This window comes from Hippocampus zosterae, chromosome 8, assembly GCF_025434085.1.
Source record: "Hippocampus zosterae strain Florida chromosome 8, ASM2543408v3, whole genome shotgun sequence".
In the NCBI taxonomy this organism is placed as follows: Eukaryota; Metazoa; Chordata; class Actinopteri; order Syngnathiformes; family Syngnathidae; genus Hippocampus; species Hippocampus zosterae.
In genome coordinates, this window is record NC_067458.1 from 25,110,114 (window position 1) to 25,124,148 (window position 14,035).

The 14,035-nt window shown below is 49.1% G+C and overlaps 3 protein-coding genes across 3 annotated transcripts; 2 read left to right on the top strand and 1 right to left on the bottom strand.

Annotated features, from left to right (window-relative positions):
* The first annotated feature begins 35 nt into the window (after window positions 1–35).
* On the top strand, window positions 36–5,567 carry LOC127605817 (uncharacterized protein C1orf226). The gene is made up of 4 exons (XM_052073625.1): window positions 36–943; window positions 1,296–1,483; window positions 1,560–1,684; window positions 2,953–5,567. The coding sequence occupies exons 2-4, from the start codon at window positions 1,307–1,309 to the stop codon at window positions 3,548–3,550; spliced, it is 900 nt and encodes a 299-aa protein (XP_051929585.1). The 5' UTR covers window positions 36–943; window positions 1,296–1,306; the 3' UTR covers window positions 3,551–5,567.
* Window positions 5,568–7,988: 2,421 nt separating this feature from the next.
* c8h8orf82 (chromosome 8 C8orf82 homolog) lies at window positions 7,989–9,522 on the bottom strand. The gene is made up of 3 exons (XM_052073639.1): window positions 9,180–9,522; window positions 9,046–9,094; window positions 7,989–8,882 (listed from the first exon to the last, which is right to left on the bottom strand). The coding sequence occupies exons 1-3, from the start codon at window positions 9,345–9,347 to the stop codon at window positions 8,416–8,418; spliced, it is 684 nt and encodes a 227-aa protein (XP_051929599.1). The 5' UTR covers window positions 9,348–9,522; the 3' UTR covers window positions 7,989–8,415.
* Window positions 9,523–9,894: 372 nt separating this feature from the next.
* Window positions 9,895–12,464, top strand: si:ch211-191a24.4 (uncharacterized protein LOC100150331 homolog). The gene is made up of 4 exons (XM_052073628.1): window positions 9,895–10,082; window positions 10,924–11,026; window positions 11,094–11,206; window positions 11,544–12,464. The coding sequence occupies exons 2-4, from the start codon at window positions 10,926–10,928 to the stop codon at window positions 12,200–12,202; spliced, it is 873 nt and encodes a 290-aa protein (XP_051929588.1). The 5' UTR covers window positions 9,895–10,082; window positions 10,924–10,925; the 3' UTR covers window positions 12,203–12,464.
* The last annotated feature ends 1,571 nt before the right edge of the window (window positions 12,465–14,035 follow it).

A 14,035-nucleotide genomic window follows, 5' to 3' on the forward strand; every position in this document is an offset into this window, starting at 1 on the left:
TTATGTACGTACAGCCTTACGCCTGCCTTGGGCTTAGCGTGGAGTTGTTTTCAGTAGTAACTTCGCAGTCGGCATTCCTCGGTGGCTCTGGGAATATTTCGTCCCTTGTACACGACGTGTATACTGCAGAGAGGGAGAGCGTATTTCCTCCTTTGTAACGTCTCTCTTCCTTGATTTTGGAATCGGCCAATCCTCCATGAAGCGTCTCCAGTTGCTCCAAATTGCTGCCGCTCGCCTCTCGGCCGGTACTCTCCAACTCTGGCATGCCTTCACTGGCCTCCGATACGTTTTAGAGTCCCCACCTCACCTCTCTGAGAGGTACACACCTCCCGGCCGGTGCCTCGGGTGGTTTGCGGAGCAAACGCTATTCCAGGTGGCGAGAACTAAGCGGAGACTTTGAGGGGATGTTGCCGCTCCCGCTTTGAAATGACCTGGCGCTGAACCTTTGGCAAGCCCCGCCGCCATCTTTAAAACTGGTCTTCAAACTCAAATTTTTATTCTTTGGCTTTTGGCTCGGCGCGAGACTTGATTTTGAGTTGGACCCTTTTAGCGCTTTCGCTATTCATTTCCTGTTTGTTGTTGTACGAATTCTTTTTGCCACATGTCGACATTGGAAAGCGCTCGAGAAATACACTCGAGTTGAGTCGACGACCGTAATTACACACGCGTGCGATTGTTTCTCCTTTCTGCTCATATTTCCTTCCTCATTTGCGCGTCGTAATACTTTTGTCGATCTCTAAGGGACAACGGTAAGTAAAACGCTAGCGCATGCAGCCTGGCGTCAAGGTTGTACCTGCTCTGGCGCATTTTGTGGCTCCGTCGGATTTCAATTTCCGCGACGAAACGACAATTGGCCCATATACGCGTCATTTGTAAAATGGTCTGAAATGTGACCGCTTTATGTTTCATGACTGGCCTTCGGAGAAACCTTTCTCTCCGTGAGGTAAGACCGTCGCATCTCGTTGTGTTTTGCCATCCCTGTATTATTCCCGCTCCACGCATGCCTTCTCTCATCAAGCGTCGCTTGCCTCAAAGCGGCGTGCCGTTGGCTCGTGGCATCAATCGTGTCCCCATGTCATCTCGCTCTTAAAGAAACCATGTCCACCCCGAAGGCATCGAAAATCACAAAGTGTTCTTTGCCGTGGGGGAGCGCCAACTTTTAATGGGCATCTTTCAAGCCATCGTTGTCCCTCCCCAACCCGGCCGAGAACCAGCATCAATGCCGAAAGCGCCGCATCGTCGACTCCGAGCTCGACGGCGACGGGGGCCTTACTCCTCCTTCTCTCTATCCGCAGTTGACCAGAGCATGTTTGAGAATTCTGTTGCCCAGCAACGGAGTCCCCAGACCAGCAGGCAAGGCCAGCCCTCGGCCAAACGAACCCCGGTGTCCCCGAACGCCAACCTGGGCGCGGGCTCGTCGGACTCTCCGTCCTCCGGAGGCCAACAGAGGCTGAAAAATGCCATCAACTTGGGCAAAGCCAAGGTGGGCCCGGCGTCGGCCGTTCGCTCTCCTCCAAATGTCGTTCTTGTTTTGACTCCTCCTCCTTCCACCCTTGAAGATGAATGACCTGTTGAGGAGGAAGGAATCCAGCCACGCGGGGGACATCGGCGTCACCGAGGTCAACAAAAACGCCGCGGCCGTCTGGACTCGCATGGACCAACTCGGCCAAAATTTGGCAAACAGGTACCCTGCTCCGATTTTTTTATTATTATTTTTTTTCCTAAGGATGTTCCATTCCACCTCCGAGAGCGGGTATTCGCTTTTGCGGACCCACCGATACCGTGTACCGATACCACTCTTACTTATTTATACCGTTTATAGAAATATATAATATGGGCGGCCCGGTAGTCCAGTGGTTAGCACGTGGGCTTCACAGTGCAGAGGTACCGGGTTCGATTCCAGCTCCGGCCTCCCTGTGTGGAGTTTGCATGTTCTCCCCGGGCCTGCGTGGGTTTTCTCCGGGTGCTCCGGTTTCCTCCCACATTCCAAAAACATGCGTGGCAGGCTGATTGAACACTCTAAATTGTCCCTAGGTGTGAGTGTGGGCGTGGATGGTTGTTCGTCTCTGTGTGCCCTGCGATTGGCTGGCAACCGGTTCAGGGTGTCCCCCGCCTACTGCCCGGAGACAGCTGGGATAGGCTCCAGCACCCCCCGCGACCCTGGTGAGGATCAAGCGGCTCGGAAGATGAATGAATGAATGAATATAATATATTTATATTTGTATTTCTTTGTCGCGGCGCACATGCGTAATGACGCCGACCTCCTTACAATTGATTATTACAATTATTGATTAGTGAGGTTCGGATATCGTCCCATCCCTGGTTTATTGTGAAAGTTTTAACAAAGGTCGGTGGCCGACGAGCAGATGCAACATCCCAAAATGAGCCAAAAAGCTCTGAGGCGCCGCAAAAAAAGACCTCGTTTGAAAACTCTTTCATGCGCTCACACTCTTGACTCTCCGACCTAATATCGTCGGTCGCCGCTTCGGCAATTATATTCTGAACCGACGATGCCTGAGCCTCCGAAATCTCTAATTAGAACGGCTCCAAGTTTTTTTCGACCGAACATCAGCGAGAGGCCTCCTTGTTACACAACTGAACTGTCGGTTCCCGTTTCAGGCTTATTAAAATTGGCCAGAGATTGCGAGTGAGTCCCTGCGGCTGTATCGGCAGAACTCTTCGAAACGAGTTGTCGCGGGCATATGTTAGCTTCTCTGCTCTGCGCCGCAGTCCTATTTCGTCCAAAGGCTCGGCTTGCTTGGCGCATTCGTAAGAAGAAAACAGCCGGCGGAGGAGCCGCATTCACCTTTTGGCTGCAATGCGACATCTGTAACCGCGGTGCTGCATTAATCTCGCGATTAATTAATCGCGAAAAAATTAATCGAGATAAAACTTTGAGATGAACGTCGATTATAAAACGACGGCATTGTTGACAACGCTTTCCGCTTTCAGTCACTTTCCCTTCGACGACATCCCTCGACTCGACCCGCCGCCGCCGTCGGGCAAGAAGCGTCTCCCTCGGGCGTTGATGACCACCCGGGAAATGATGATCTCCTCCGACCCGGTGGTCTCCTCTCCGGATGCTGCGGACTTGCCCTCGCCCATCTCCTCCCCCGAAACGACGCCCTTCATCGCCGAGGAGGACGCGCAGAACGGCGAGCCGGACGACGGCTCGGCGGATTTCGGCTCCGCTGCAGAGCCAGCCGGCGGGATCTCGGCGGTCGGGGGGACGGAGGTCGCGGGAAGCGATGGAAAGGCGGAGACGCGTGCGGAAGAATCGAGCGGAGGACACGTTGAGGAACAGCAGCTTCATCCCTCCGTGCCGGACCTCCTCAATAAGGATCCTCCGTTACTCGAGGCCCGGGCCAAAACCTGCGAGGTGTGGCAGGGGCCGTTGGATGTGGACTCGGGCGTGACCTCTTCGCCTCGCTCGGGCAAAACTCGCCGCCTCAGCCTATGCGAGGAGGCCTCCGTCGCCGAAAGCGGCAAAGATGATCCGCCGACTCCGGAGGACGCGGAGCCGCATCCGGATCTGCTGTCCTTTGACTGAGTCCGAGACGCCGTCGCAGTTTGATTCCGATCATATTCGGCGGGTGGTGCAAAGCCGTGACGCTGATGCAGAAAACACAACTGCAGAATTTTTTGGAAAAAGGGAACAAAACCGGGAAGAGAGCAGCAAACGTGTTCTTCGGTCACATTTCAAAAGCTTTGACAGTCAAAAAAGTCCAGCTTCTCACGGCGGTTTGCTGTCTAGGAAAACCGCACGTAGTCCATCTCAAGAGAAATTTGAAACGAGACGCCAAAGGAGAAGAAGATGTTTGACGGTTGTAAAGGAGAAATGACCACTTGAACTTTTTACTGACGTATCCGCCTTGATAATGAAGGAAGCTCAAATGCAACAGTGAAGGGTGCAAAAAAAAATGGGGTGAAAGGCTCACGGAAGGAGAACAGGGCAGAGCGCTGATTTTAAAATTCCCTTTTTGAGGGCTGTTGGCCATCGGTTCCAAACATCGGAATTCACATCAAACCAACATACAAAAAAAATGCATTGATTGTTGTTTGTTGAGATTGGAAAATGTTGCTGCAAAATATGAGTGAAGATGTTTCATGGAGGAGCATCCAAAACTGAGCAAACGTTTCCCTCAGCGGCTGGAGGGAGACATTGATTGATTGATTGATTGATTGATTGATTGATTGATTGACGGATAAATGAATGTATCGAAAGTGAGCTGGTTAGAAACATCCATTCTGTGGTTCTTCCCATCATCGATGGTTTGAATATTGAGAACAATTCCACAGTACATAAAATATTTTTTTTTTCTAACAAGCTCCCTTCTCACTCGACCCCCCCCCTTCACCTTTTTTTTTTTTAATGACCTTGCGGCCCCTGTCAAATTGTCAATTTTATTTTTTTGGGTCGTGACGCAGGCCGCCGAAAAATAGACGGCGGGCCGCGATGGGCCCCCGGGCCATGGTTTGGACACTCCAGGTGTAGCCTGTGCCTTTTGGGGGACACAAACTGCAGTTGTGAGCAGATTCCACCCCCCGCCCCGAATAAATGACCAAACGAGGTCGACAAGTGGCCTCTCCAAGTGACCGATGGGACCCCGCAGGGGGGGACTTGTTGACCTCCGAAGCCAACCGTAGTTCCCAAGAAAACACAAAGAGGCGAGCGTTGTTAGGGCGCGAGGCCGCGTCACCAAAAGGAATGCGGAGCCGGACTCCCTTTTTGAGAAAAGCCACTTGAGTTTCACTCGCTACTCGCAGTCTATTTACGAGGCCGCCGTCTTTGTCTCTTTGTCACGCGAGGCGGGCCGGGCATCCTGAAACGGCTTTGTTGGCCGTCAAGCCGTAACGCGGCGGCGCTCCCACGCGGCTCCTTCGCGCTTTGGGGGGCGGAGGTGGGGGGGGGGGGGATTAAACCGGGATTACGAGCTCCTGGTTTTACGGCGGCGCCGGCAAACCTTTTCCAGTAGCTGCTGGAAGTGGCTTGTCAAATGTCACGCGGTAGATTTGGAGCTCCTGCAAACACTTGAGTCCAAGTCCGTCCTTGACTCTGCTAACGATGTAATTCAAATGGACTTTTTTTTTTTTTTAAATACAGAAATGAGACAATGAGATCAAATGAAAACTAATTCAACACTTTTTTAAAGGAGTTTTTAGGAATTTTGTATCCCAACCACTTCTTTTTTTTGTACTCAAAATGATGCAAATTTTGGTGCCTTTTATACCGACGCAAGTTTTTTCGACAATACGTGTCGTAATATGTGAAGTATCTCAAAGTCATCTCGTCTGGTGATGAAAAACAGCATCTTTTTTTTTTTGTAGTCCGAGTCGTTTCCTTGTCGAATCCTTTCGGGGCTTGTTTTGTGAGCTCAACATGAAATCACGAATGAAGGAAGTTAATAAACGTCTCTGGATGATGAAATGAAGGAAGAAAGGAGCCGCTCAAAACAAAAGGTCACGACCCCTTGGGATATGATATTGAAGGTTTATTTTGCAAAATGTATCGCTCACCTGCTGATTGTAATCAACATCATGTGGAAATAGATTGGAGTTGGAATTTTTGGGGGTGTTTGTGTTCACGGTGTCTTTTTCGCAGCCCGATTTGCGCTCGTATCAAAGCTTTCATGCCTTCTTGCTCTTTCTCAGCCTTTTGGAAAGTTTGATGTTCAACAATTGAGCCACTTTCTCGTCAAACATGGTTCCAACGGCTTGTTATCGCGGTAACAAAATCATTTTTATTCCCCATTCATGTCCACGGATTTGGAATCGACATTGAAATGTTCAGACTGAATTATTCATCGTCGTTGGCGGCCATTTTGTTGGGAATGGTTCGAACATTCAGATTCGTGATGTCCCTCGAGGTACGTTGTAATGAGGTTCAACTGTGTGAGAATATTAATCAGAACTTTAAAAAAAAAACTCATATCCATCAGCGTCCCTTGGTAGAGTGAGAGTAACCATAGCAACCAACGAGGGTCCGATCTCTCTTGCTCTTGGAACACTTTGACTTCCTTTTCCAGGCACGCCGAGCCATGATAAATCCACTCTATAAGATTTTATGGCTCGTCTAAACAAGTCCAAGACACCTTGGCGGCAAAACGAAAACATGGCTGATAGTCTATACATTCTATTTTGTTACTGTAGTGACATTTAGGACGCTGCAGACGGTGGTGATTGATGGCCGTTGCTCGTCAGAGGCGGACAAGCTGTTAGCGTGTAACAAAGAAAAGGCCACAGGAGCTTTACTGCAAATGCGTTTACTTTTAACAAGGTGTTAAATAAATGCAGCATTAGATTATAAAATGGGACTTTTCTTCGGGGGGAGGGTTCGAACTCAAGTTTCTGTGCACGTTCTTCCTCAACAAAGTCATCCAGGCGTGCCGTCATCAGAAACATTGACTGCGACGATGCCTCAAGTGACCAGGTCAGAGTCGACATTTTTTTTCCGCGAGTTGACAACGCCCTCTAGCGGTATTGAAGTGAAAGTGTCAGCTACAGTGACCTTCCGGTCAGCAAAATTGGTCTGGGAGACACGACTCGTACACCCGGGCCCACATACCTCAATGGATGACGGTCCTGCAGTGGCCCACGTCTCGCATCCATGATGTGGGCCGCACTCGGCCCACATCTGAGTCGCATTGTAAAACCATATCTGGCCCGACGCTGGGCCAGAAAAGATTCCTGATATAAGCCTGAATTCAACCTAAACTAAGCCACATCTTTCATGAGCCATATTTGACCCACATTTAAAAAAAAAAGAAAGTCTCAAAAACGACTGTTATAAAAATATGTTTGTCAGTATAACTCCACCTACACTGGAAAAATGCACTTTTTCGTCTAAAAACGCCTTACTATACATGGTCGTTTTTTTTTGTCGAAAAACGCCTTGCTATACATGGTTGTTTTTTTCGTCGAAAAACGCCTTACTATACATGGCCGTTTTTTCGTCTAAAAATGCCTTACTATACATGGTCGTTTTTTTTTCGGCTAAAAATGCCTTACTATACATGGTTGTTTTTTTCGTCTAAAAACGCCTTACTATACATGGTCGTTTTTTTTTTCAAAAAACGCCTTACTATACATGGTCGTTTTTTTCATCTAAAAATTTCGTCCAAAAACTCCTTACTATACATGGTCGGTTTTTTTTTCGTCTAAAAGGCCTTGCTATACATGGTTGTTTTTTTCGGCTAAAAACGCCTTACTATACATGGTCGTTTTTTCATGCTAAAAAAGCCTTACTATACTATGTGGGGGTTTTTTCGGGCTAAAAACGCCTTATTATACTATGTCGTTTTTTTCGTCTAAAAACGGCTTACTATACATGGTCGTTTTTTTTGTCGAAAAACGCCTTACTATACATGGTCGTTAATTTCGTCTAAAAACGCCTTACTATACATGGTCGTTATTTTTGTCTAAAAAAGCCTTACTATACTATGTCGTTTTTTTCGGGCTAAAAACGCCTTATTATACATGGTCGTTTTTTTCATGCTAAAAACGCCTAACTATACTATGTCGTTTTTTTCGGGCTAAAAACGCCTTACTATACATGGTCATTTTTTTCGGCTAAAAACGCCTTACTATACATGGTCGTTTTTTTCGGCTAAAAACGCCTTACGATACATGGTCGTTTTTTTCGGTCAAAAATGCCTTATATATACATGGTAATCTTTTGGGCTAAAAACGCCTTACTCTTCATGCTAGGTTTTTTCATTCATTCATCTTCCGAGCCGCTTGATCCTCACTAGGGTCGCGGGGGGTGCTGGAGCCTATCCCAGCTGTCTTCGGGCAGTAGGCGTTTTTTTTTCCGGCTAAAAACGCCCTACTATACATCACTGGTGTCAAACTCATTTCACATGGTGGGCCACATACGGCCTCGGTAGATGTCAAGTTGGCCAGCCCATTAAAATGATACCATACTTTGCTATAAAACAACCAAAACAATATGTCTTTCCTTTGTTTTGGTACGAAGAAGCACAAGAACATTTGGAAAATGTTGAAATTTAATGAAGGTATCTTTTACAAAACATTTCATGAAGCACCTTACATTTCCTTCAAAAAATAAATCTGAAACTGCATTTAGGGGTGGCTCAATACTGGCTGGCCGTATTCGGGCCGGAGTTGTAAATTGATTTCTGGCCCAAATACTTCACTCCACAACTGGCCCTCATCTGGTTTGCCAGAGTCAAGCCAGTGCCTCCTTTGCCACTCCTGGGCCATGTCATTATGCCAGTGGGCCGACTCAAGGCCAGCTGTGCCAGCTTCATGCCGAATCCGGGCCAGATGCCTTTGCTGACTGGGCTTGTTCAAGTGAAAAAGGGAAGCTGTGCCGGGTAACATTCAGTCTCAAAGCTACAAATAAACGTGCAAAAACACTTTTTTTTGTTGTTGTTAAACTTTCCTCTTTGGACATTATCCCTCTCCGACTCCACTGCCGTCCTCTTCTGTGGCAAAGCATCCTGCCAGCTGATTGCTTAGTACGTGCTGCCGTTTCCTCCACAGGAAGTGTGTGGGTGGTCCTGACTGCCCTCGCTCGGAAGCGTAGACAAAAGACGGGCTGAGCTCGATAGCCAGCGATGACTTTACCAGCCCGACGCCTCCCGTTCGCTCGGAGCACGGGTGGTAAACTCGTCCGCTGGCCGGGTGCATGAAGAGTGCCTCGGGGTTGAAGGAAACGGTCAGCTTGTCTGCGCCGCCGCAAAACGACAGCAAGTCTCCGGTAGCGTCCTGTAGCAGGTGGGTGAAGACCACTGGTCGATCATCGCAACGCAGGAAGTTCCTCTCGCGCCCGCAAGGAGACAGGAAGGGGAAGTCGTCCCGGTAGCGCCCACTCTGGTTTAGACGGAGACGACTGAAGAAGAAGACGAGGAACTGTTTGTCTGGTAATGAAAGATGAGGATGAATGAGAACTACTACAAAGCCACATCCCATCATCAGCTACGTCCACATCTGTAATTATACAGAAAGAATCTGAATTGTTCTTACTAATCAAAAAGGCACCAAAAAAATAAAAAATACACGAGTACACGAATTTTCCTCTACCTTTGAAACAGGTGACAAAATTCTTGACTTTGGTGTCATCAAGGAACAGCTGCCAAGAAAACCACAAAAGGCAACATTCGTTCAAGGGACGTCTTCGCTGTGAAGATTATGCAAAAAACAGCAACAACACTCACCTGCCCTTGGTGGTCAAGATAGTAGAAGTATTCTCGAATACGCGGTTCAGGGCTCTGACCCTGGACGTAAGCGGCGGTGGTTGTGAGCCTCCTCACGCCGGCGGCCGTGCAGCGTCGAACGGCCAGACGCTGGCGGACGAGCGCGGCAGTAGTACGAAGTAACAACATGAGCCCAACACCAAAATGCACTTTTGTTCAAACGTAAACACTGCTATCGTGAATTCAACTTGACACTTTGTGTGATAGGCACAACAACTAGAGATAACCTCCAAAATATGATTTAACTTGGCCCTGGTGACACCACGACAAACACCGGAAGTGTTTCCGTTGTCGTGATATGTTGATTACCGCCACCCAGTGTTCAGTCAGCATAGTGCCATTGTATGTACACTACCGTATACAGTATTTTGTATGTAAAATAGTAGAGCAGATCATGTATCAACTACGCTTTTTGAAGTGGAGGGACTGCCGCGAATTGAATAATCGTAATATCGATTGTTGTAGATTCATTTCTGAGGACGGCAAAAGTTTTGTTTGTCTGATTGGCCAGAGACATGTGACGCATCATAACTTGAACAAAACACTTGCGGCGGCGACATTGACATGACATCGACGGAATCAGCCATCTCTGTTGTTTACATTGGCCTCCGGCACCGAGGTTGGAATCTGACTGGGAAAAATCTGATTTCCCACCTTCCTGGAATGCAGCAGTCAGTTGGGCGCTGACATGTACGTCAACGTTGCTGCCATATTGAATGTGGAAACCCCCAACGCTTTCCTAGCCCGCCTTCTCTTTCAAGAGGGTGGGGCGCCGCCACCTTCCTTTTTGGCTAACCTGGATCGCTGCTCACGCGCCATAATGGCGAAATAGTCGCACTTCACTGCGCGTACACCGATTTCACAGTAAGTGAATTTCTTGGGATTTCAGTCAGCGCTAGTTTTGTTCACCTGGCCATACATGTTCAATTTTGGCTACACCTTGTTGACAGCCTCGAGTTTACTGTACAGTAAGTGTGTGTGTGTGTGTGTGTGTGGAGGGGGGGGGGTGGCTAGCGAGTGGGTTATTTTCGGTTGTGGACTTTGTTTTTCCAACTTTTCGCAAAGTTTACGTGCGAGTACAAGCTGATTTGGGCGTTTTAACTCACCTCAGGTGCTCGTCGTTCACCTCAGAAATGAATGGCCGCGGCAGGGGCGGAGTCCGGAACAAATTGATGACCAATCGTCACGTGCACATCTTTACCTGTCGTCGCCAAATATTTCCCTCTCCATTAAAAAAAAAAAGTCACTCGATAGCAGAAAAATGCGAGTTTTTCATCAAAGTCTTTTGGATTTTACGGGCATTTCCAAAATAAATTCTGTTCTCCACCATGGACCTTTGCGGGGTCACGTAGAGAGCAGCGTTGTCCTGTGACTGCACCGAATGATTGGAAATGAAAAAATATATATATTGTTGGTTTTACAAGAGATAGATTTTCTCCTGACATCAGCAGTGACCACTTGTTCTTACACCTTCTCCGTGAAAAACGGACCTGTTGACATCCTTTTGTCACGGGAAGAAAATTCTCATTAACGGTCACAGAAATTACGTACTTGAGCCTGACCAAACTCGTAAAAAGAATGTCGTCGTCATCTGCAGTTTAACATTCGACTGCTTCTAAATGGAAGCCATTCACAAACTATGAGGAACCAAAGTGACCGTGAGTGACATTTCTTTCAATTCTTTCTGGTCTTTTTCCACTTTCAGCCATGAGCCAAGCACCCCGTTCAAACCGGGGCCACAGGGAGAGAAACGGGGATCATCGGCAGCCCCGTGGACAACGCGATGCCGACCGCTCATCGGCTGACAGGTGTCTACACCGGCAACTTTAATTCGCATTGAGGATTCGAATGACCGTCTTTGTCGTCGTTCTCCAGGTCGCCTTCCCGACCGCCGTACTACGACCGCCATCCCAAACCCGCGCGGGACCGGGACGTCGCGCGTGCCCCACGTAACGACTCCAAATGCACACACATGTGCTCCAGGAGAGGTGAGACACTTACAGATACTTGAAGAACCCAAAAGGACATCCAAAGAACCGCAAGCCTCGATGTCAATGGGAGACTTTGGTTGCGCAACTGCTCCGTAATTGACAGAAAAGAACCGAAAAGCTCGTCTCACGTTTCCCAAACATCTTCACCATCCCTAAGAGGTTTGATCAAGACGGTCTGGGGCTGCTGCGCTCCTTCAGGACCTGGTTGACAGGAACATGAATTCAGCAGTTAGAAAAATAGCATCATTCTTCGCCAGTGCTCGATTTGCGTTTCCGGAGCAGTTCTACGACAAGGAAAAACTTGATCCCGCTCTGAACGTCTCGTTGTCTTCAGGAGTGGTTCTGATCTGTTCCGTGCTGACCAACGCCTTGGTCCTGATCTGCGTGGTGGCCGCTCAGATGGTGACGTCGGGCTTATCTTCCATGGGCGGGCTCGGCGGCTTCGACATCAACTCCAACTTCAACCTGCAGGGCACGGAGCTGCAGAAGGTGCGCGAACTGGACATGCAGTACAGTCAGATGAGAGCGCCGGGCATCTACGGCGGCGTCGCCTTCAGCCTGACGATGGGCGTGCTCTCGCTGCTCTTTGTGGTGGCAAGCAACAAGCCCCCGCACCATTTGTCTCGGAAACTTCTGTACGGGGCGCTGGCGTTTCAGGCGGCGGGAGCCGTGGCCTACGTGGCGGCCGTGGGTCTCTACCTGCACTTTGTGATGGGGGTCAACGCCACGGATGTTTGCGCGCAGCGCGAGCGGCTGTACGCGCGCAACGGCTACACCTGGATGAACTGCGACGTCAGCGGGGCCGATGCGGCCGTGGCTTTGTTTGGACTCATCACCGCCATCCTGTACACCGCCGGCGCCGTGCTCACCGGCCAAACCATCCGCAGGGTGAAGCAGTACTTGGAGGATCGTAAACGGCGCGAGCTGGAGCGAGAGCAAGCCAGAGCTCATCCGCAGAGAGCCCCGCTCAGGGCTGAAACCACCTCGGTGTGACCGACGTCTTTTGGATTTCGCGACGGACTCCGGTTTCAGTTGAAACAAAGAGTTTGGAACAAAAGTCACCGTCTGACTTCCAACCCTCATTGGACTTTTCGAAGTATGTTGTTTTGCATAATACTGAATTTTTAACTTTGTTTTTTTTAAAGTGATTTTTATTACTGTACTATCTGGGAGATGGACACAAGCTGCCGAATTAAAAAGGAAAACGGAATAAATCACATTATGAAGTGATAAAGTGAAATTTGGGGATTTTAAAGCTGTGTCTGGAGCAGGCATGGCCCGGCCGGAATTAGATTCTGACGGAATGCTAACCGTTCAAACATTCATGTCAACAAACAACATGTCGGAGGCCAGAAGCTGCTTTGACTGCTTCTGCCCGAGGAAGGTTTTGCGATCCAGACTCAAGGTGCTCGGAGGAGAGGCCGAAGGGGCGACGCTGGCCGCCTCGGCGGAAGGCGAGCCGGGAGAGCATCTGCTCGGCGGGCAGCGCGGTTAACAACAAGCCCGTAGGTGGAGGGAGCCGAGGCTAGCCAACGCGAGCGCCGAGCCTTTAGCTCTCTTCGTTAGCCAAGCATGCTAAGGTGCTGCTCCGTCGTTCTTGAAAAATCGTTCCTTTGGCCACATCATCTCATTGCTGTGAGCGAGCGGCGGCTAACCGGCTTGTTGAAGGCGTTCGAAAGGCGGTTCTCGTCGGTCGTCATGGAAGCCTGCGGTAGAAGGCGAGTCTTCGTCTGTCCGACATTGGGATGAGAGACGCTCCGAGCTCGGCAGGGCGGGACTCATTGCATTATGTGATGTGGTGCGTTCAGGGTCACACAAAAGGCTCGGAAAGTTACAGCTATGGTCCCAACAACAAGTCAGCTTCCTCGAACGATCTCTCGGTTCGATTCGAGTGGAGCCCAGATTTCGAAGTAAACATGGGGAAGCCGTATTTAGAAGAAGCTGCCAACACAAGTGAGAAAAGAAGTCTCGGTGGCAGTTGAAGAAAGACCACCCGTACCCAAACATGAGACCGGCAATCCAGTAGTCAACAGTAAGCGAGCATTCATCAAGTTCAACAAATCCCCAGGTGGGGACGCTGTTGCGCAACAAGTGGTGTAGTGTGGCGGCCGCACTTTGCAGGAAACAACTTCAATGACCGTTTCACTCACGTTTGACACGATTTCCGATTCGAGTTGCCGTCGGGCTAAAATCAGATTCTGTGCGCAGATTCCGTGTTTTATTTTAAAACGGGATTACAGGCTACACATCAATTGGTGCCATTTTGGTGTTTGCATTAGTGATCGGTAAAGATCATGGCATGAATGAGTTTAACTTTTTATCAGGTAGAAAAGACAAGGTAGTCTTAAACTAGGTTCAAGTAGCACCCCCTCCGCACCCCTGGCTCCCTCATTGATTACGCTCTAGCTTTCGTTGGCTTTTTATTAAAATGACTGTTAAGGTATACGTTTCAGCTAGTCATCACAGAGCATTAAATATACCCCCCCCCCCCCCCCAAAAAAAAAAAAAACAAGTTGAAGATTCTTGTGGCAGTGCAATCCACTTGTGCATCATGACCCAATAGCATGTTTTTGTTTGTTTTTTTAACCACAGGTGGTTCAATTTTGCCCTCGGAGCCCACTCGGAACCCGCCTTCTGTCATCCCCCCCCCCCCCCCCATCTCGACGACACACACTTGGCCTGGCTCTTCTTCTCCCTTTACCTGCCTCCCATCCGCCCACTTTGAGCTCCTCTCGTGCCTTTCAGGTTCAAGTTTCACGTTGCAATTTGTCTCTTCCCCTCCCCCATTCGGTACACAAGCCACTTTGGAGCCCGCCCCCCCCCCCC

What these genes read in the sequence shown, in the direction of transcription:
- c8h8orf82 (XM_052073639.1), bottom strand. Translation starts at nt 9,347, where the DNA reads ATGTTGTTACTTCGTACTACTGCCGCGCTCGTCCGCCAGCGTCTGGCC. An exon ending in ATCTTGACCACCAAGGGCAG is followed by an intron (nt 9,095 to 9,179) that starts GTGAGTGTTGTT and finishes TTTTCTTGGCAG; the next exon opens with CTGTTCCTTGATGACACCAA. An exon ending in TTTTGTCACCTGTTTCAAAG is followed by an intron (nt 8,883 to 9,045) that starts GTAGAGGAAAAT and finishes TTTCATTACCAG; the next exon opens with ACAAACAGTTCCTCGTCTTC.
- LOC127605817 (XM_052073625.1), top strand. Translation starts at nt 1,307, where the DNA reads ATGTTTGAGAATTCTGTTGCCCAGCAACGGAGTCCCCAGACCAGCAGG. An exon ending in TCAACTTGGGCAAAGCCAAG is followed by an intron (nt 1,484 to 1,559) that starts GTGGGCCCGGCG and finishes CCACCCTTGAAG; the next exon opens with ATGAATGACCTGTTGAGGAG. An exon ending in GGCCAAAATTTGGCAAACAG is followed by an intron (nt 1,685 to 2,952) that starts GTACCCTGCTCC and finishes TTCCGCTTTCAG; the next exon opens with TCACTTTCCCTTCGACGACA.
- si:ch211-191a24.4 (XM_052073628.1), top strand. Translation starts at nt 10,926, where the DNA reads ATGAGCCAAGCACCCCGTTCAAACCGGGGCCACAGGGAGAGAAACGGG. An exon ending in GACCGCTCATCGGCTGACAG is followed by an intron (nt 11,027 to 11,093) that starts GTGTCTACACCG and finishes GTCGTTCTCCAG; the next exon opens with GTCGCCTTCCCGACCGCCGT. An exon ending in ACACATGTGCTCCAGGAGAG is followed by an intron (nt 11,207 to 11,543) that starts GTGAGACACTTA and finishes CGTTGTCTTCAG; the next exon opens with GAGTGGTTCTGATCTGTTCC.